Below are 21,807 nucleotides of genomic sequence, written 5' to 3'. Positions count from 1 at the left end.
CCCATGTTGGAAACCATTTATTTTATGCCAACACAAGCTTTTGCTATTAAGCTTTGATTACTTTATAAACCATAATACAACAGAAACATCCCCCAAATTCCATACGCATGAAAAAAAAAATCGGATAAACATGCTCACAACAGCATAATCTATGCCCAGGTGAGAAAGCCAGAAGCAGAACCAGCAGAGTGTTTGCAAACATCTAACCAAAGTGATTAGCTAGTCATCATCATTATCCACTATTTGCACCTGTCCCAGACTGCCTACAAATATTCTGGATTTCATAGGCGTATATGCATCTTTTTCCTCATCTGGATCAGTTTGCTATTCAGGAAAAATGCCACCCTACATTGAAACTCCCCTATCTTGTCCATTCAGGTGCAGGCAGGTGTAAGTGGCAGACTCACAAATCTACATGGGTGTACATATATAACGGTACTCACTCTGCATTAGGCACTAAGGGCCTGATTCAAAGATGTACGCACATGCCACTACTGCTGCATATTTACAGTATATGCAGCACCTGTGCGCAAATATTGCAGCTGCACAAATCCAAGCGATTGCGTACAAAGACGCAGCATCGGTCACAGATTAGTCGATTATCAAAGTTCTGAATCTCTATGGATACTCGGAATGTCCGGCGAAAGACACAGCAGCATTTGCAACAGCATACAGGATTGCAGTCTGCAACACACCCGCGTTTTCATTGCTACTCCTTTACTTCCCTCAAACGCTGCCTGAATGTCAATCACACTGCGGCCAGACCCTAGCTGTGCTGTGACTGCCGTTGGTAAAGAACCTTGACATGTGCAGTGCGTACAGTAGATCACCGATAATTGCTCAACTGCGAAAACTTAGCATTGCATCCATCTCTGAGTTAGGCCCTAAATATATTGGTGGAGATTCAATCCAAGCAGCCAATTCACAGAAGTGTTTTTTACTATCCAATGTATCTTTCCCAATATCATTTTTTTTTTAACCATTCATTGTGACAATACACAACACACTTTCAACCAAAATGTAGTGAGGGAGCATAACATATGTTCAGTATAGTGCAAGACAGTTTGGAATGGTATATATATTTTGTATTCATGTCATAAGGGGTTTGTTTTTTAAAAATAGCTATGAGATTGCTTTAATAAAACATGGCTCTAAACCAATCCTTTGTGCACAGTGAATTCTATTATAAAGTTATTAAAGGTTTGCAACACAAATATCATTAGCGCTATTCACTGTATGGAACTGTGTAGGTTTGCGTAAGCAGCCAGAAAAGATGTGCATTATTCGCCTCGATAGACATAACTGTGAAACTTTAGATGTCGGTAGCAGTATTTTAGGCTAACTAGCTACCTGGCTTCTGGGACTCGAGGTCTAAAATGCAAGATTCAATCCTGTATCAGACAATACAGCAGCAGTATACACAAAAATAATATTTTCTTGTAACAAGCAAGCTATGTTCCCTTTATAGTGGCACGCAGAGGAGGTCATTTATACCATGCAAGGCGGCTGAGGCTCTCTTTGGTGGCGCTGTGAGCATGTTTACAGAGCCATAACTATTTTTTTTGGAGCCCTGTGCCAGAGAGAGCACCCCCCCCTATTTTTTAAATAGTGCACCTGAAAAAAGGGCCATGGCCTCATGGGGAAGGGCCATGGAAGATATAGGGGAGGCCAGGAGACACTGGGGATAAAAGAATAGGAAGCTACAAATGACAATGATAATAAACAGGAAAACTGACAGGCCCAAATAGCGCCCCCTGCCCTGCGGTGCCCTGTGCCATGGCACTGGTCGCACTACCCTAGTTACGGCCCTGCCTGTTTACACCAGCTGGTAGTATGATTTGGGAAAGTGCAGAGTAGGAGTTTTGTTGAACCTAATTTTGAAGAGTAATTAAAAAGCTTTCATTTAGTGCAGCAAAAATGTAAAAATAAAATGTTACAGGGTTGGAAAATGCAAATTTTTAGCTCATTCCTAAACACACTTTGCACAATGTAAATGAGTAAAAATAAATGAATAATAAAAAAAAGCTTCAACACAGTCCTGATGTCCCCTCACTCAGGATTCACGTATATCATAAATGAGGTTAGGCTGCACAGTATTGTAAGAGAAAAGCAGGAAAAGTTTAATGTAATGAAATGGTGGTTCTATAGTGTCAGAAAGTTGTGACTCTTACACTTTTGCACAGTGCGCCTTTGAAATGGTTTTCTGTCTTAGCACAAACATAGGGCGGCACAGTAAGTAACAAATTACATCCATTCATGATTTTTCTTTCCTGGCATTCATAAATACCATACCAGTATCGCTATACTCTTGGCAAGTATCGTTGATCCCTATCCCTGTTAGAAAATAGAATTTCTTGATACCATTCCTTCTCATTCTGTTAAAGCCTTTATCTCTATTATGTAATTGGATCATGAGGTTAATATTATGCAATATGAAGAGAGAGGATTTCTGAGACTAAATAAGTATCCAGATTTCTACTCCAAGGACACAGTAGAGCGCTGGTTTTGTTAACGTACAGAAGGCCTGACTCAGCAAGGATCACATTTGCTAATACGCACAAAATCGGCTGATTGTTGAGTTCTGCACATGCGTACACATAGCAGTGCACTTGCGCGAACTAGCTACTGCGATTGGGACTGCCATCGCAGTGACTACGCAGAAAGTGACGATTGTGGGTGGTGACGGGGGTGGTCGGGGAAACGCAGGCATGCCAGTCCGTTTGAATGCCGTTAAAGGGATGTGCATAAATTAGCCACTGCGATGCCCTATGCAGCCTGAGGTCTCATAGCGTGCAATGAAGTTAGCAATTTCTGAGGTCAGAGCTTGTGCAAGTGTGCGTGAGGCTGCGATGGTATTTTATTGTACCAATGGTTTTGCAGTCTTAATAAACATTACGGATGTGTGTAAGGTAAAGTGGGAGTCCTTATGCAGTGCTGCGGCAGCATTGTGATCGCAATGGATTAGTATACAATCGCAGTTGAACTGCGTGCGTAATTGCTATTGCATTTGCAATCCGTAGTGAATCAGGACCAGAGTCGCAGTACTGATTCAGATACACTGTGTCTGCAATGTATTAGAGATGTATTGGGAATTCCTGGGAGGTGACAGTGGTGGGAGTGTCGCTGAAAGTGTTTATAAAGCCGCTTCATCGCTCTCATTGGAAGCCATACTCTGATGGATAATCTGCACCTAGCATGGGGCAGGTACAAGTTTCCCTGTTGCAAATGATGGTGGCATCTAAAGGTGCATCAAGCAGTACTTGAGTGTCACACAGCTGTACACCAGGGAAGGGCTTTGTAGCGGCACTATTACACTCACAGACACTATAGCGACAAAATCAGCTCCCAAATGCAATGGCCCAAGGCTAGGATCGCTGACTCACAGGAAAACTGCTTTCCTCCCAGTGTAACTTATGGACTTATGCAAACTCTTCATTCTATTTCAAGATGAAAAACACAATTTGTAATTATTTTCCCTATTCCCAGGCCCTTATTCTATTATATCTGTCTTCCCCTCACTGTTAATGCAGCTAATACTAGAATATGCTCTTTAATATTTGCAATATTGAAAAGCAAATAACCTTATAAAGAGGACAAAACCTTTGTAATATGCATCGTGATGTAATGACCTATACTTAAATAACCTTCACTATTAGAAAAACATAAAAAAGATAATTAAAAAAGAAAGAGAAAATGAGTAGTTGTTTGTACTATTTATACTAGCTAATTGCAGTGCTTAGATCCTTCTATCACCAGAGTACAGAAATATAAGGAACTGGTGATGGCAAGTTGGGATAGTTTCTCCATAACTTGGTCAGCAGTATCATCAAACAGATGTACAGTATATCAGTTGTTACAAATGTACCACTTCTCTATGTTTACACAAGTAGCAGGATGTGTGGCAGAATTATATTTATTGCATTTTATATGCCAATGTCCATACAGGTTTGTTTCATGCACCTAGAACCTATTGTACACAAGGAATCTGCACCAGGTGCACACGTGATGCCAGCACAGTGTTGGATCTGCTATATACAGACCACAGCACCGATGAGGTAACAATTCCTGCCTCTTCTCCTCCCACCAACCAGCAGCATAGTGACACAACACAAGGTCAGATCCAGCGGAAAGGACACAATGTATGGGCTGTAGTGTGTACATGCTCTCACCCATTGTTGTATACACGCAGTGCCATTTACACTTTTCACATGAGTGTGTGTACCCTTCAAACTTCCACGCACTTGACATTCACCATAAACACACTAACTTCAACTGAAGCTCACACTCACAGAGTGCAACTGCACACACTTATCAATGTGTGTGACACACTCACCATTCACACTGTTATAGGACTTCTATATGAGCAAAATTAATACTTTTTATATTCTTGCTACACACAGACAAATATCACACTGACAATTTTTCACAGTCAACAGACTTCCGCACAAAGTGCATGACAGTTACTATTGACATTGACACCAAGCCTCATTGTGTATGTATACAGACAGATGAGATACAGCATGAGAAGAGATCGGACTCCAGCAGGAGAGGGTAGTGACAGTCTCAGTGACTGTTATAGATACACTAGTACATTTGGCTTAGGGTGACCTCCATGTTTTATTCCATGTTCCAGGAATCTAAAGCCAAAGTAAGAGGTGGTTTTGGTTTATTTGGCATGAAGAGGTATCTTTGGTCAGGGAAGGGTAGGAGGATGCAGCACACAGGAGGGAGGGTCTGTCTACTAGCCCTTCACTTGTTCAGGAGGGGTGTGTAATTTTGTGACATAACAGGGCAGTTGTTGGAAGAAATAAATGGACTATGTTCTTTTCAGCGACAGTACAAACATACAATCTGTGTGTTAGGGCAGTGGGTGTGAAATGTATACAAATAGGCAGAGTCAGTATATGTAAATAGATATTACGTATATAAGACCAACTACTGCAAATGTGTGTATCAATGGAAATAAGTAAAGGTGTGTATGACAAACATGGTATATGTTTAATTTATCTGTGAATTTGGAATGTATGTTCCATGATATGCAACAGAATTGGTCCCAAATAACATAACATTCTTAGTAGACTGCAATAAGATTTGTATGTCTAATAGTGATCCTGCCTGTGATGTAACACTGTAGTTATATATAACACAGTAAGAATATAAGTGGCTTGTGATTGTAACTAATGAACTGACACTTTAGGCTTTTTTTCTCTTTTTTTTTTTTTTTTTTTAAAAAGGGCATTAAACGCCGGTTTGGAGTGGAACTGAAAATCACAGTTCTTTCATGTGCACCAGTCATGGAACTATATATTTTACAGGTACAAAAAAATATTTGTAAAAGTATTTTGAAGACAGGGCGAGTCCAGATGGGTTGCAAACTTTGTACACATATGAAGCAGCATTTGTCCTATTTTGCAGTGCACAAATCCCCTCCAAGGCACAAGCAACATTGCTCTTCATAGTCCCCCATGTGTGCATTTGTCTAATATTAGTGAGTGTTGAGCTGTACGTGTATGCTTCATGTTGTGCACCCATCTGAAAGTGTACGTACCATATGCTCACATGTATGTGTGAGGAATGCCAGCAGTAACATTGATCCGAAACAAGCAGAGCAAAATAAATAAAGTCTGGGTTTTTGGTACCTTCAGAAATGACCAGACAAAAAAGCTAGTAAAGGGGACTTGATGAAGGACACCCGGTCCTGCATGCATTGTGGGACGGAGAAAGAAGTCCAGGCATGCTCCTAAAGGCAGTTGTAGGAGTCCATACTTCCCATAATGTGCAGTGGGGGTAAGAACACAGGAGTGGTTCTCCCCTCCCTGGTAATATCCAGCCATAAAAAGAAACAGTGCCAATTCCATATCTGTTTTGGGTTAAAAGGAATGTGGGACCCCTCTTCTGTCCGTAAGTCACTGAAGTGAAGTGCTGCAAAAATGAGGAAGACCCAAAGGATGGTAGTTAGCCATGTTCAAGTCTCATTCAGTTTCAACTGAACAAGTTTTGGGGTAGAGGGTCAAGTTGGTCTCTGATGGAAGTGCTGGACTTTGGGGCAAGGGAGGTAACTCTTCGATACTGAAGCTATTAGGACAATTCTTCCATAGCTGTCTCTGGTTCCAGGTCTTGGTCTTCTGGCAGCACTGTATTCTGACTGGGGACTGAGAGAGAGCCAGGTCTGACGTCCTCTTCAGCTGGCTCTTCTTTGACATGAACAGATTGACTGTAGTATAAAAAAAGATAAAGATTTAGTGAAGCAAAACCAACACTTAAGTAGGAATGGGTATGATATACCGTCGGGCGCATGGCCGGCGGTTCGATTCCCGTCAGCGGAAGCCCGACAGCAGCAGAGTGCGACGCAGCGGAAGCCCAACAGCGCTGGAAATCCCGATCGTGGATAGGTGAGTATCCACTAACCTAACCCCCCTAACCCTCCTTAGAGGTGCCTAACCCTAACTTCCCCCCCAAGTGCCTAACCCTAATCCCCCCTCTAAGTGCCTAACCTTAACCACCCCCTTCCCCGCTGCCTAAACCTAAGTCCCCCGGGGGGGGTGCCTAACCCTAAGTCCCCCCTGGGGGTGCCTAACCCTAACCCTCCCTCCCCCTAGCCTAACCCTAACCCTCCCGGGGGGGGGGTGCCTAACCCTAAGTCCCCCCCGGGAGCCCTAAACCTAACCCTCCCCCCCGCGGCTGTTCGCTCGCGGCGCCCGGCATCACTACGATCGTGATGCCGGGCGCCGATCTCCCGGCGTCGGGGAAATGCGGGCGTCTACAACCAGACGCCCGGCATTTCACCCTTGCCGGGATAAGACAGTCGGGAAGCCGGCTGCCGGTATATAGGCAGTTGGCTTCCCGATTGCTTCCCCTTAAGTATGTATGTAGCTTGCCCTGAATTCCAAACATAATAATCAATACAGAACTCTACACTGTCATGAGCAGATGTAAAACAGGCAGTACCTGTATTGGGGAGACAGGCGTGGGCTGCTACCATTACTGTTTCCAGGCTCTCCGGTGCTTGTGACATCATCATGTCCACCATGGAGGCCGCTGCCAGAGCTGTTGAGCAGCGGAGGGCTATTCAGCAAAGGAAAACTACTCTCGGCGAGTGCAGCCTGGGTGGGAATAGAGAACTGTTATAAAAAGGTAAAGAATTATTTAATAATAAAATGATATAACATCACATTAGTAGCAGTCTTTTTCTCTTCTACAAACATTCAGTGACAGAGATGAGCTAATGAGCAACTCCAACTAAGTATATGGTGCACCACATCACCACTTTAAGAGAAAGTATAACAAACCATTTATATAAAGCATATAGTGACCTTTGACTGTACAATGAGAATGGTAGTATGCATGTTATTGTAAACGCATCTAAGAGAATCCTTTTTTTTTTCCCAGGGAAAATATAAAACAAAGCAAGAAAAAAAAGGCAAATGTTGTATATTTCTACTTAACTACAAAATAAAAATATAATGTCAGCATGCTCTTTTAAGCATATATGCAGACCTACAGACTCAAATTATAATGCACATACTAACAAAGAGTGTATTCAAATGGAGCCTTGGTCTAAATAAATCATATTCAAATTCAACCATAACAATGAATCATGGCAGCAAGCACACCTCATCAGTAGAGGAAAGAATACTATATGCAAATTATTATAGCCTAATGCAGCATGCCAATAATAATACTCAGCTAAACAGAAAGATGGCATGAATGGGCACCTTCGTTAAGGGTAGCTATAAACAAACTAACTCCAAAACCCTTTTATGTATAAGTGTGGGTGATTAACAATGGATCACACCAGTATGAGTTGAAACTTATTTCCAAATATTGGGAGCTGACAAAATGCGTTGGATGGCCTCCTATGTTGGTGATTTTGTTGCGGAAGGCTGCTCCAGAGACTCGCACCTCTATTGGGATAAGCTATCTTGTTTTCAATTTCATGTAAGCAGTCATTGTTATGGATTTTCATATCAATTAAAGGATCCTTTAATGGATTCACACTATGGTGGCCTGTTGTGGTTTTATTCAAATTTAGGGAAGTTTGAAACAGATTGGGTCTTCAACTGGACATTGAAAAGTATTGGATGATATGCTGTTATAATACTTAACCAATGTACGCGCATTTTCCTGTGGGAGGAATTGTTTTAAAATGACATTATCTTATGTGCACCCACTTGATTTCCATAGTGAAACAAAACTGCTGACAATCTGTTTTGTAAACTGTAAGGTGACCTTGACTTGAGAGTCTTATCTCACCTGGTAACTGGCATTTAAGGCTCCATATCCCAGGCCTGAAATCATGTTCTTAACCAGGGTTGGGCTCCTGCAAAAATTAAAAGTAATGGAAAGATGATTACTTATGTTTAGAGATAGCAAAGGCCAGAACAGATTTAATTTAGGGAAAAAAAAAACATTTTGAATCATTTGATTAATTTAGTTGATTGCATGAAAAAAAAATTAACTGCACTGGAAACTAAACGAAATTCAAAAGTATTACAGTGTAATAGACTATTTTACTTGTACTATTGAAGAAATGTATCTCTGCTGCCACCTGCTGGAATTGTTTGTTGTTACATCAGATGTAACCTGTTGCATTGAGTATTTGTTTAGTGGTACACATTCAAACTCTGAACAACAATATTAACATACATTTTCTAAAGGATGGTGCATGACAATATTTATTATACACCAGCTGATACAACATTGGCAGTATTTTCTTTGTGGCATATTAATTAGTATCCATGTAAAAAAGACCATGACTGGATCACAAGTATTTTCTGACAGATATTGTGTATTTAAATTTTTATACCAGGTTCTTATATCAAAGTAAATAATATTTTTGCTGCCATCACATACCATTTTTTTGCAGATACACTTCTAGAATAGGAGTAGGTGACTGAGTTTTCTAATTAATATTTATGCAGAAGGTGTGCTGGAATCTGAGGATTAAGTTATCATCATAGTAAAGGATCATGAATATGGTATGATCAGGAGTTAGGAAAACAAAATATAACTGTGGTTGAAATCGTTTGCCAGCTATCAACGATTTTCACCTTTAAATCACAGCAGGGCCCTCTTACCTCTCTGTCTGTCTCTTAATATCCAGTCTTTTTTATAACTGTGTTCCCAATTGAAATAGAGTAATGGAATATACAGGTGCTACACTGTATAAATAGATGTTATTATTAATAATAGTTGGAACAGCCTGTCACCTTGTTTATGGCACAGCCCAGATGCTGAGCCTATAATAGTAATGGACAATAACAGTATTATATTTCATGCACGGAAAATACATGAAAATAATACTTTGCATAATACATATTTCGGAATAACTCTGTACAGATAAATAACCATTGAATATAGGAAGATGTCATCGCCATCCCCATTTGGAAGAAAAGGTATCTTCCCCAAGAATGTATCTAACATATTCAATTTTTATATTCATACGTGCAAAATGTCAGACCCAATTTCCTAATTATAGAAGTCCTGACTAAATGTATTTGAACGAAGAGGGCATTGAAGCAGACCAGCTAACTATACAATATGCATTGGTTCATATAATACTTCACTTACATTAGAAAATTGTTTGACAAATAGTAAATCTGAATAAATTCAGTTGTGATTGTATTTTCGTAACAATATATGTGGCAATACAAATATCTGTGGCACCTCAATCAACCCTCAATTAGTGACTGGACTTAAAAGGATAATAGAACCCAAACTGAATTCTACCCAAAAAGAACAAGAAACTCGGTTGACATAATTTGAGGGAAACTCATCAAACCTGAAACTTAACTTTTTTCAGAAAGGCAGTGTGATGTCTCCTGACAACACACTAGCATGCATTAACCCGTGGAGAAATGTGGGGTGCATGCAAAACCTGTTGGATAGCCTAAACATTAGACCCAATGTTACCCTTTGGGACTGGGATGTATTTAAGATGCTCCAAACAAAACAGAAATTTAAAATTTAGATCAAATTCTCCTATAGAAAAAAGGCCAAAACATAAAAATGCACTTAGATTGAATTTCAGCAATAGCAGTCAAACAGCTTACAGCCCGGGGGAACCCTGTTGTCATCAGACACCTGTGACAATAGTCAGCTGAAGCTGGACACCGTAACTCCTCATTGGTTCCAGATGAGGCTACTGTATATCTATGTTAGCTAACTTTTATACACACCATAGACTGTGGCTTCCCGATTATTAATACAATTATTAATATATTAATACTGACCACATAACCGACATAGCTTCCATGTCTTATTACATCCCCTCTCACAGTCCACACATAACCTCACATATTGTCTTTCTTTCACATACTCCTGACATTTGGCCGACATTCCTGTGTGACTGGATCATGCAGCCAACCAAGAAACTCTGCTTTCTGGCTGGACCAAATTGCAATATATAGCACCTATCCTTGTGTATCAATGCCTATTTCCCTATAGATTGTAAGCTTGCAAGCAGGGCCCTCTTACATCTATGTCTGTCTGTTATTACCCTATTTTGTTCTATAAATGTTTCCAATTGTAATGAGCAACGGTATATGCTGTGCTATATAAGAAACTGTTAATAAATAATAAAATACTGTTACGAAGAATACTACTGTACATCAACTCTTTATCTAGCTGCACAAGTAATGTTGATAGGGTTAATAGAGTCCTCTTCACATGTCCCTGGTAAAGAACATTGTTGATGGGAAGGCCTCGAGAAGAAAGTACTGCAGGAATTGCAGAACAATGCATCTGCTCACTTTGCTGACTGCTAATAATTGCTGAGAAATCATTGATCATGTGTTGACATGCGCAGAAAGTTGTTATAGTGCTGATATTCGCAGAAAGTTGTTATTGTGCATAAACATGCTATTATGGCCTTGGTGTTTGTGCAGCTAGATAAAGAATATAATTCTTTATTGCTGAACATCGAAGCTAAGTGCATAAATATCTTGTGATACATTATATCCCCCTCCCTGAAACTGAAGAACAATGCTTAATTTTACCACTAGAAACATACAATAGGCTGATCTGCTCTCCCTGGAGTCCGGGAGAACTCCCAGACATGCTGGGAGAAAAGGCATGTGGGAATAAAAATCAAGGACTTCCGCACAGGGATGGCCAGGGTTGTTAATTAGACAAACAAAATCTCAACATTGTGAGGGGCAGCATAAAAAACTGGACTTCCCCAATGACCTGTAATTATGCTGCCATGGATGCAAGAAGAGACCTGAGTGACTCTGAAAGGGATACAATTGTTTAGATGCTTTTATCAGAAGTCCAATGTTGTATTCACTCATAAACAACGGTGTCTAAAGCCCAGTACACAGTAGGTCGACCCGTCAAACTGTCTGAGGCTTGGCAAGTGCATACACACTTACCAATCATCTGCCCGATGTGCCGGGCCTTATGTCACAACTGTACGGGCATTTGAATTTGCACGCCCAGCTGAGCTGTCACTCATCGGCGAATACCTGGAGCATGTGTGTGGGCGATCGTCGGGTCGCCTGTACACACCAGTAGATGACAGATATATCTTTCAGATATCTTGCAGGGCCGATCCGATATGTCTGTGAACGACGTCGTTCAGAGACATATATGGTGTAGATACCCGCCGATGTACTATAGATATATCGGCCATTCAATGGAACGGCCGATATATCTATCAGTGTGCACCCAGCATAAGGTTATCTTAGCATGTAACGCTTGGGGAAAATCCAATGACAACTACAAAAGGTTCAACTTGTGGTATAAACTGCCAGCTTTATCAGAAATTCTCCAACGAGAATGATCTGTTAGCCAGCTATCAGTCTAGTTACAGTGTAGAAACCACTCATCATGCTTAGCAATGCATGTGTGTGAGCTCAGCGATACACGGACTACCGAGTGGTGGTTGAAGGTGATATGATCATATAACTCTTTATCATGCAGTTGAAATTAGTGCACATTTGGTGTCAACCTACAGCCCTTAGTGTTGGTTTCCACTGGCAGTTTGTAATGTTGTGGGCATGGCTTGGGTGCACTCAATCCCTTAGAAGTCATGCTAATCACTACTTAATAGTACCTAATAATCATCTTCACTCCTTTGCAGCATCTCTTTCCAGGTGGGAGGGAAGGCTAACAGGATGAAAATACACAAACATTCTTGGAACTAGTACAGACAGACTAGAATATCTAAATGGTCTAATTTCATAAATCTGTAGCTGTTATGTCACCCTCCAAGGATGACATCACCATTCCAGTGGCTACCGCGATTAATTGAATCTGTCCCAAGTTCCAAGGGGCCCTGCACTGCCCACCCTGCACCCAGATTATACTTATCTTGTGCCGGCAAGTGGGTCCCTCCTCCTCTGGGAAGATGGCACTGTGCCAGAGCCTTTGCTCTCTTGTGCGCCATCTTCCCGAATATCACTGGGAAGGTAGCGCAGCATAGAAGGGACCGGCTTGCCGCCCGGCGCACAGGTAAGATGTGCAGCTGAGGAGGAGGGGCCTCTGCAAGGCACCCACCTCGGGTGTTAATAGGCCCCTGCTCTACACAAATGAATTTGCAATCTAAGAGGTGTGGGGAACGTATGATACAGAAGGTAGCGAAGTATCAATGGTGGCGAAAGTGCTAGAGGCTATGAAAATTATTTTATATGAAAAAGGAGAGGGGGGAAATACAAGACTTAGAAAAACTTTCAGTCAGAAATATTTTGAATTATTTCCAATATAATCATATATTTATGTAAATATTAGATGTGACAGATGCAGTCAGATGATAGTAGGCCTATATCTCTACTCTGCATGAGTGATAAATATTCCTTCTGTATAGGTTGATCTGTTAGGCACAAACAATTTACATTAACTGAACATAAAATATAAATTATTAATTTAGTACAAGTGGAGAGAGATGTCATTGTAAAATAACAATCATGTGACTTGTAGTTCATTCCACTTCAACAGTACTGTGGCTATTAGATGCCTTTATACACCAATATCAATTAAGGAGTGAGAAGCAAGTCTGTTTTATATCATTACTGTTATTCATATCATCGCTCATCCTATTCTTACAAAGCTTCAGATAACCCGCAATTGTTGATGTACAAAAATTAAAAATAAGCTCATCCCAATAATTTCCCAATATGGTTCTTTATATTTCCACAGTTATACAAAGCAATGATTCAGTCAGTCTATACAGAATAATTAGTTTATTACACCATTACTATTAAATCTTCCCTAACAATTGCTGTCTAATAGCACTGAGGTCATGTGTTCAATTCCCAACTACCATATGTGGGAGGCGTTTATATGTCTTCCCCATATTTCTGTGAGTTTCCTCCAGATGCTCCAGTTTCCTCCCACAGTCCAAAAACAGACTAATTATGGACTTTGGATTGTAAGCTCCAATGGTGCAGGGACGGACATGAATGAGAACTATTCTTAACACATTGTGTGTTGTTGGAGATGCTATATAAATAAACTGGCATACACATTATATAATATATACACATACATACTTTAATTTTTCTATTTTTAGTCTGCATACATGAGCAAAATGTAATGCAGTTTCAAACAAATCAAGTTGTGTAAAGGTATGAGAACGTCTGAGGTTTGGTTATTTAAACAGATTTACATAGAGCCCTTTATGTGCATTGGTTCTCTTAGCATTGTCAATTAAAATGTTGCTAAATTGTATCTACATTTCTCAAAAAATGTTGATAATTTGAAAAATATGAAGTTGTAAAACAAAAATGAGGAATTAGTTTAAAAAAAGTTTTCAACAATATGTCCATTAATGTGTTATATTATATTCATACATTCATTTTTATCCATCATTTTTACACATTCGCTCTTCTTTCATGTAGTGATGCTATCTCTACTGTGCACATTTAATCTGGCCACTTGACACTGAGCGTACGCTCTTCATACTGAAAGCTCAGCTTTGGTAACATGAAATGAACCTACTCTGTAAGAACTTACCCTGTCATCTTTGGCGGTCTCCTCTTTTGGTATTCCAGCTCATCCACTGTCCACACTGCACCCTTCACGTTTTCCACACGCACAAAGCATTTGTGTAAGCTAAGGTTGTGGCGAACTGCATTCTGTAGAAGAGCGAATGGATTTGTAAATTTACATATTTCCATGCATTGCCCACAAAAAACAAAATACGTGATCTTTAATTTACAGCTTGGCAAGGGTGGGTCCATTTACATCATTGTTCCACAGGGACAGTGAGAGCAGGCCGTCTATATGAAACATACTGGTGTCTTTTTACTCACTAATTTGCCTCTAATTCAACCAAGTATATTTTACAGAGCCTCACAAGCTGATGCCTATGTAATTTTGATTGCCAAAGAGTTAATAATAGCATGTACATATCACCACCCTTCCCTGATGCTCCCACACACAAATTATATGACCCCAATTTCAAAGCAGCGCCCCCTTCTCTCATTCTAAGCCCTGGCTGAAGATGAGAGACTAATTCGTTAGGCTAAAACATTAACAGCAATTTGAGAGGTCAGAAGAGGGTCAGGCAAGCAGAGCTCAGAAAGAAAGGGAGAGAGAAAGGGAGAGAGAGAGAGAGAGAAAGAATGAGATAGGGGAGGAAGGAGAAATTAATACACTTGATAGGAGAAAATAGTAAAAACAGTCAAAACATTTTGAAATAAACAGCATATTAAAAAGTAAGAACACCATACTGTAATAAAACCTCAAAATAAATAAAACGCCCCAGAAAGTTCAGCATAAACTGTAATATTTCCATGGTTAAGTACGTAATGACATTTTTGCCTTGCAGGAAATTAAATCAAAATGGTAAAACATGTTATTTATAGAGAGAGATTATTTATTATATTGCTTAACCCATCTAAACAATACATGGATCAGTGGCCAATCTTTCTAAAAAAATATATATGAAGCGATTGCTCAGAATCACTCATTAATATTTTAATGAAGAATTTCTTCGATCTGGCAAGTACTCAGTAAAAAAGGCCATACAGAATATGCTGAATAATAAAAATAATAATTAATGATAATAAAATTTGGAAAGCCACATGTATTCATGCAAACACTAATAAGAAATAACACACACAACGCTTTCACTGTTTATGTTAATATAATGTTACGTTGTTGCTTACATTTATAGTAAAAACCCTTTCATTGGACACTGACAAAGTGACAGACAGTGATGGATCTGTACATAGAGATATTTCCTACACTTACAGATCTGTCCCTCCTTACCTTCCATGTGGCTGTGTTCCGTCGAAAATACGCAAACATGCGTGTAAACCAATTGTAGATCTCATTCAGAGTCAGCTGCCTGTCTGGCGTGTCTAGAATAGCCTGTTAAGAAATCAAAAGTGGTGTCAATATTTCAAATAGGGATCATAAAGCAACTTTTTGTTAGTCTCTCTCTCCTCACTTCTTCTGAGCACTTACCTGTCGGATGAGGGAGGCGTATGTGAATGGCGGACGGACTTCTGCATTTTTATAAAACTCGTGATTCTGAGCAAGCTCTAAAAGATAGTAAGAAATATAAAGCATTAAGTGCATAATAGTAACAAGTAAAGAAGGCTGTGAATGAGATGGGAGTGATACAGCCAATGAAGCAAAACAAACAATCTAAAAGAATATTTACTAAAATGAGAGATACATAGGTCTTAGCTACATTTTGTTTTTGCCACTAATTGAACAAGGTCTTTGTATTATTCAGCTAAAGTGCAACTAAACTACTGACCTAGTAGGAAATGTCATCTAAAAAAAAATAAACAACTGTTCCCATGTAACCTTGTTTTGGACATTAATATATACTATAATACTTTGTTATTAGCAATTTTTACTCCCTGACTTCCAATAGACCTGCTTATATACAGTCAGGTGCATGAATATTGGGACATTGACAGAATTTTCATATTTTGGCCTCTATTCACCACCACAATTGCTTTGAAATGAAACAAACAAGATGTGCTTTAACTGCAGACTTTCAGATTTAATTTGAGGGTAATTACATCCAAATCAGGTGAACGGTGTAGGAATTACAACGGTTTCTATATATGCGCCCACTTTTTAAGGGGCTAAAAGTAATGGGACAAACTAAACAATCCTAAATCAAACTTTCACTTTTTAATACTTTGTTGCAAATACTTTGCAGGCAATTACAGCCTGAAGTCTGGAACGCATAGACATCACCAGACGCTGGGTTTCATCCCTGGTGATGCTCTGCCAGGCCTCTACTGCAAATGTCTTCAGTTCCTGCTTGTTCTTGGGGCATTTTCCCTTCAGCTTTGTCTTCATCAAGTGAAATGCATGCTCAATCGGATTCAGGTCAGGGGATTGACTTGGCCATTGCATAACATTCCACTTTTTAGCCTTAAAAAACTCTTTGGTTGCTTTTGCAGTATGCTTCGGGTCATTGTCCATCTGCACTGTGAAGCGCCGTCCAATGAGTTCTGAAGCATTTGACTTAATATGAGCACATAATATTGCCCGAAACACTTCAGAATTCATTCTGCTGCTTTTGTCAGCAGTCACATCATCAATAAGTACAAGGGAACCAGTTCCATTGGCAGCCATACATGCCCACGCCATGACACTACCACCACCATGCTTCACTGATGAGGTGGTATGTTTTGATCATGAGCAGTTCCTTTCCTTCTCCATCACTCTGGTACAAGTTGATCTTTGTCTCATCTGTCCATAGGATGTTGTTCCAAAACTGTAATGGCTTTTTCAGATGTTGTTTGGCAAACTCTAATCTGGTCTTCCTGTTTTTGAGGCTCACCAATGGTTTACATCTTGTGGCGAACCCTCTATATTCACTCTTGTGAAGTCTTCTCTTGATTGTTGACTTTGACACATATACACCTACCTCCTGGAGAGTGTTCTTGATTTGGCCAACTGCTGTGAAGGGGTTTTTCTTCACCAGGGAAATAATTCTTCTGTCATCCACCACAGTTGTTTTCCGTGGTCTTCCGGGTCTTTTGGTGTTGCTCAGCATTCCGGTGCGTTCTTTCTTTATAAGAATGTTCCAAACAGTTGATTTGGCCACACCTAATGTTTTTGCTATCTCTCTGATGGGTTTGTTTTGATTTTTCAGCCTAATGGCTTGCTTCACTGATAGTGACAGCTCTCTGGATTTCACATTGAAAGTCGACAGCAACTGATTCCAAATGCAAATGTCACACCTAGAATCAACTCCAGACCTTTTACCTGCTTAATTGATAATGAAATAACGAGGGAATAGCCCACACCTGTCCATGAAATAGCTTGTGAGTTGATAGTCCCATTACTTTTGGCCCCTTAAAAAGTGGGAGGCACATATAGAAACCGTTGTAATTCCCACACCGTTCACCTGATTTGGATGTAATTACCCTCAAATTAAATCTGAAAGTCTGCAGTTAAAGCACATCTTTTATGTTTCATTTCAAAGCCATTGTGGTGGTGAATAGAGGCCAAAATATGAAAATTCTGTCAATGTCGCAATATTTATGCACCTGACTGTATAATCTGATGTGGATAGAAAAAATACATTCTACATGATCTTCAATATACACTCATGAATGTACAGAGTATATGTTAAAAAGAAACTTGTGATTTAGTGGTGGTGGCCCTAGTGAAATGTAATGTCCTGCACCTAATTGTACTGCTTAGGGGAAAGGGCAAAATGGCATGAGCACGGGCAAAGTCATGGTTCCCTTTTTGGTTTAGTGGACAAAAAAATTAAAAATGAGTGCATATTAGAGACATTAAATAGTCATAATGAGTATAAATGTGTGATAGAAGGTGTGGACTAAGTATCTTTCACCTGAGGATATTGGGGTGCAAAACTTGTCCACTATCCTTCTTCGCACTGGGCCGAGGCTAGGCAGGCTTGACGAGCTGATCACAGATGTGCCTGCTCTCATTGGAGTGATGGGGGCTGTTGCAGAGGTTGGAGGTTGAGGTAAGCCATCTGGGTAGGTGTCTGGGGACATTTTGGTGAGGGATGCACTGGAGACCAGGTTGAGCTGTAAAATTATAACACACACACACAAACAAATGAATAGATCGAAAAGGAACAGGTATCAAGTGACAGATAAAAGCTGAAGAAAAGGCAGATTAAGCAAAATAAATAGGATAGTAGTTCAATAGACGATGGTGACTCACTGGTTGATTGAAGTGCTTTGGTTCTGATGGTCTCATGTGCAGATGTGTCATCATGGCCTGTAATCGCTCACTCTCTTTTGCCAGCTAATACAGAAAATATATTGGTTAGCTCAATATAGTCAAAATGTCAGATTTAGACTAACACAGTCAACGATTAATGTAATCAGCTAAACAGTGAAAACAACCCATGAGACTACTCTACAAAGTCAATATTTAAACAAATGTAATTGTTAACAATATTATAATTAGGGGTTGCAGTTTTCTGATAAAAAAAAAAGGCTAAAAATCAAGACTTGACTTAGATAATGCACAAGCGCCGCCGTCGGTCCATGCCTATGGGCTGCAAAAAGTAACGGCAGCAAAACATGGCATTAGTTATGGAGAGGCAAGTGAGACTTGCTTTATACATTAGTGGGCCACGCTATGTGGTAATCCTCTGAAAATAGCCATTTTCCATGGACTTTCTGCAATAAGGGCTTAATAAATAGGCCCCTCTGTGTGAGGAGCAGATCAGCACACAATCTTCACTTTGCTGCTTCCCACAACAGCAAATATTTATTTCTAGGTCACAGGAACATTTCTGAACTAATCCAGCAGGTAAATGAGACAGAGAAAGACAGAGATAGAGGGAAAAAGAAAGAGAAAAACAAAGAGAGAAAGACCGATACAAAGTAAGAGACTAGTGGGAAGTAAAAGAGAATGTGGAAAATGACTATGATATACAGAGATACATTAATACTACATTTGTTTTACTCTCTCTCTCCTGACACATTATCCCCTCTCATTACATCTTCTCCAGATACCTTGTCTCATCTAATACCTTTCCCGCTCACTTGCTGCCTCCTCCATTGCCCCTTTTCAAAAGCTCCATCTACCTTGGGACCTTCTGTCTTCCCTTGCACCCTGTATCCAGTCACCATCTCCCCTCACTGAGGTCCATCTCCCCTACGACTCTCTCCTGAAATCATTGAACCCTGTATCCTGACATCCTCACTCTTTTCTGCCTCTCCTGAAACCCCAACACCTTATCCCCCCCCCTTGGACTCTGCCCTTTACAGATAAACTATATTGTATTGTTTATTATTTTGTTTTAGGATATATGCAGTACATAAACATAAAAATAAATAAATAGCGGTATAAGCCACAAAATAACAATTGAAGCTGTAAACCCTAGTTACAGTCTATAGATCATATAGTCTATTGGTCTTTCTGATACATCAAGATCAAACATGGATGACGACTTAATGTCTGGAGGCTCTCTATTCACCTGTATCTCCAGTTGCTGCACCACCTGCATCTGTACTCGGCACTGTGCTGTACTGCGATCATCCAGAGCATGTTCTGTGTTCAGGTGTCTGCATAGTCCACAAAACATGAATGCTTAAAATGATAGCATTAGCACTGAAGTATTTAATAGTCTAGAACGTGCAGTTTTACAATACACTGCCTCATTTATTGTTCTTAAGATGACATTTAAAACATAATTATTTCAATTCAGATATAGCCGGTTATTATAAAATAGGTGCGAGTATGTAAATACCTTCTGTTATAAAAGGTGGCTTATGTAATTTAAAAAAAAGCTATTAAAAAAAAGGATCTAGCTTTATTTATCATTTTAATATCAAAACACTAAATGTACAATAACTCTTGTGTGTACCCAGCATTACTTACTATTTTGGACTAGTGCAAGAACAAAAATTGCAGTTGTATTTTTAATGGGGTAAATAACGAATGAGAAAGTGTTTGTTTCATTAATCAAAATACATTTACTTAACTTACACACATATATACGGTATAGTATATTTTTGTGACAGAACCCTAATAAAAGCAAGGATGAAATTGTTGTTCTCTGTTTCAATCAAACCTAATGATGTAACATTTTGTGGACATAGTGAAATAATCCCTAGGAAAAATAATAAAACCCAAATATACTAACTTGATAAACTGTCCCATATCCTCACATAGAGCCTCACAGCCTGGCCACCGACATTCACCATGTCCATACAGAGGATGTGAGCTGGGGGGCATCTCATAATGTGATGAACTGTGGAAAGATGAGAACATTGTGGTCAAAAATAGACAGTGTATGGACATGCATATTCCACAGACAGCAGTGCAGGATTTACACCGAAAGACTCTGCAATAAGGTGTGTTGCTCCCGATGTCTGTTTACTTACTGGTAAAGGATCACGCACTACAACCAAGCTTAGGGCAACCTATCATGTGTGCATACATGTGATTAGATCTAAACACCTAAACAGAAGCTTGACTCTCTACATGTTATTAACGGGAGACTAACATAATTAGGATTAGAAAATATGTATGAATAAAACATTCTTATATCTTTTCATATAGATTACATTGAAAGTACAAAGCACAACTAAAGAAAAGACTGTACAATTACCATTACTTTTAGGTGATAGCTAGCACTTACCTGTCCCGGCGTGTGTTCAGTAAAGCACCTTGACCATTGGGTAATGAAGGGTAAACAGTGGCAGGGGACATCTTGGTAGATGGGTATGAGGTAGTGATTGTAGTGCTTAGTTCAACACTGTCCTGCTTGCTGGAATCTTCTTGATTATTACTCATTTCCTTCAAGAGTTGCTGCAGATCTGAAGGGGATACCGCTAGGAGGGGATTCCAAAATCATGTGTAAGTTAATATGCAAGTCAAAGGCTTCCTATCTTTAGAATACTGTGCTATATTTCTCAGGGTACGACATACCTAAGTCAAAGGCTTCCTATCTTTAGAATACTGTGCTATATTTCTCAGGGTACGACATACCTAAGTCAAAGGCTTCCTATCTTTAGAACACTTCCCTTACTGTTGTGTGCTATATTTCTCAGTGTACGACATACCTATTATATGCATGTTGTAAGCCTTCCAAAATTTTCTATCTTTTTTTTTTTTAGATAAAATGCAACTTCTGATCCCTCACCTTGTGGGAGGCCTGGCAAGGTCAACGATCCTTGCCCTGGCTGCAGTCCTATCAGGCTCTGTCTCTGTAGGTTTAGCAAGTGTTGTTGTTGTAGCTGCTGCATCTGTAGAAGCTGCTGCTGGAATGCTAGCTGTTTATTCCCCAATGCAGGCTGTAAAGCAGAGATCTAAGTACATGAGCAGAAAGAAGGCTGAGAAAAAAAAATGTATACAAGACTACACCAGCAAATTTGAACATACCTGAAATTCTGAGGATGATACATACATAACCAACATCTCTAGGTAAGTCTTACTAAATCCATGACTTGGTAGGTGTTCAACAATACAGAAAAACACGCAGTTGGTATAAAATAACAAAAAGGGGCCACTCACTAAAGGTGGGTACACACTTGCCAACCCCCTGATGTTTTGGCTGATGGTGACAATAAACTATATATTCGGTGGGCGGTACACACTGCACGATCTGGTGACCGATCACCCGTTATGTCGTTCACTAGCACCATTGACCTTGCCGGCATTGGCAGCTGGGTCGCTCCGGCCGACAGACCGACCCCAATGTCGGCCAGCAGGGGCGCGCATGGCGGTACACATTAGACGATTGCCCGATATGTTGGTCTCACATATCGCCTAGTGTGTACCCAGCATTAGGCTTGGGGCATACAAGTAAGCAGTTTAAAGACTAGTGCAAATGATGGCGTGATGCTTAGAGAGAAGTCATCTAAAGAAAATGTCTGATATACAAGTAAATTGTGT

General features: G+C 39.9%; 1 protein-coding gene across 10 annotated transcripts in view; it reads right to left on the bottom strand.

The window, feature by feature from the left end:
- Window positions 1–3,877: 3,877 nt before the first annotated feature.
- Window positions 3,878–21,807, bottom strand: part of FOXP4 (forkhead box P4) — a 53,293-nt gene continuing 35,363 nt past the window's right edge. For 6 of the 10 annotated variants that reach the window (XM_088479594.1, XM_088479595.1, XM_088479593.1 and 3 more), the window contains 12 exons: window positions 21,056–21,221; window positions 20,552–20,744; window positions 20,054–20,161; window positions 19,385–19,472; window positions 18,118–18,201; window positions 17,777–17,978; window positions 15,412–15,488; window positions 15,214–15,315; window positions 13,954–14,075; window positions 8,254–8,320; window positions 6,949–7,121; window positions 3,878–6,214 (listed from right to left, as the gene is read on the bottom strand). In XM_088479594.1, the coding sequence (XP_088335720.1) occupies window positions 6,079–6,214; window positions 6,949–7,121; window positions 8,254–8,320; window positions 13,954–14,075; window positions 15,214–15,315; window positions 15,412–15,488; window positions 17,777–17,978; window positions 18,118–18,201; window positions 19,385–19,472; window positions 20,054–20,161; window positions 20,552–20,744; window positions 21,056–21,221 (1,518 nt within the window). In that variant the 3' untranslated portion in view covers window positions 3,878–6,078. The remainder of the gene's footprint in view (window positions 6,215–6,948; window positions 7,122–8,253; window positions 8,321–13,953; window positions 14,076–15,213; window positions 15,316–15,411; window positions 15,489–17,776; window positions 17,979–18,117; window positions 18,202–19,384; window positions 19,473–20,053; window positions 20,162–20,551; window positions 20,745–21,055; window positions 21,222–21,807) is intronic. The other 4 variants (XM_088479600.1, XM_088479599.1, XM_088479597.1 and 1 more) reach the window with 3 other exon arrangements.

Source organism: Taudactylus pleione, unplaced genomic scaffold, assembly GCF_031769625.1.
Source record: "Taudactylus pleione unplaced genomic scaffold, aTauple2 ptg000242l, whole genome shotgun sequence".
Taxonomy (NCBI): Eukaryota; Metazoa; Chordata; class Amphibia; order Anura; family Myobatrachidae; genus Taudactylus; species Taudactylus pleione.
The sequence above is the reverse complement of the archived record's forward strand: the minus strand, read 5'-3'. Positions and strand labels throughout refer to the sequence as shown.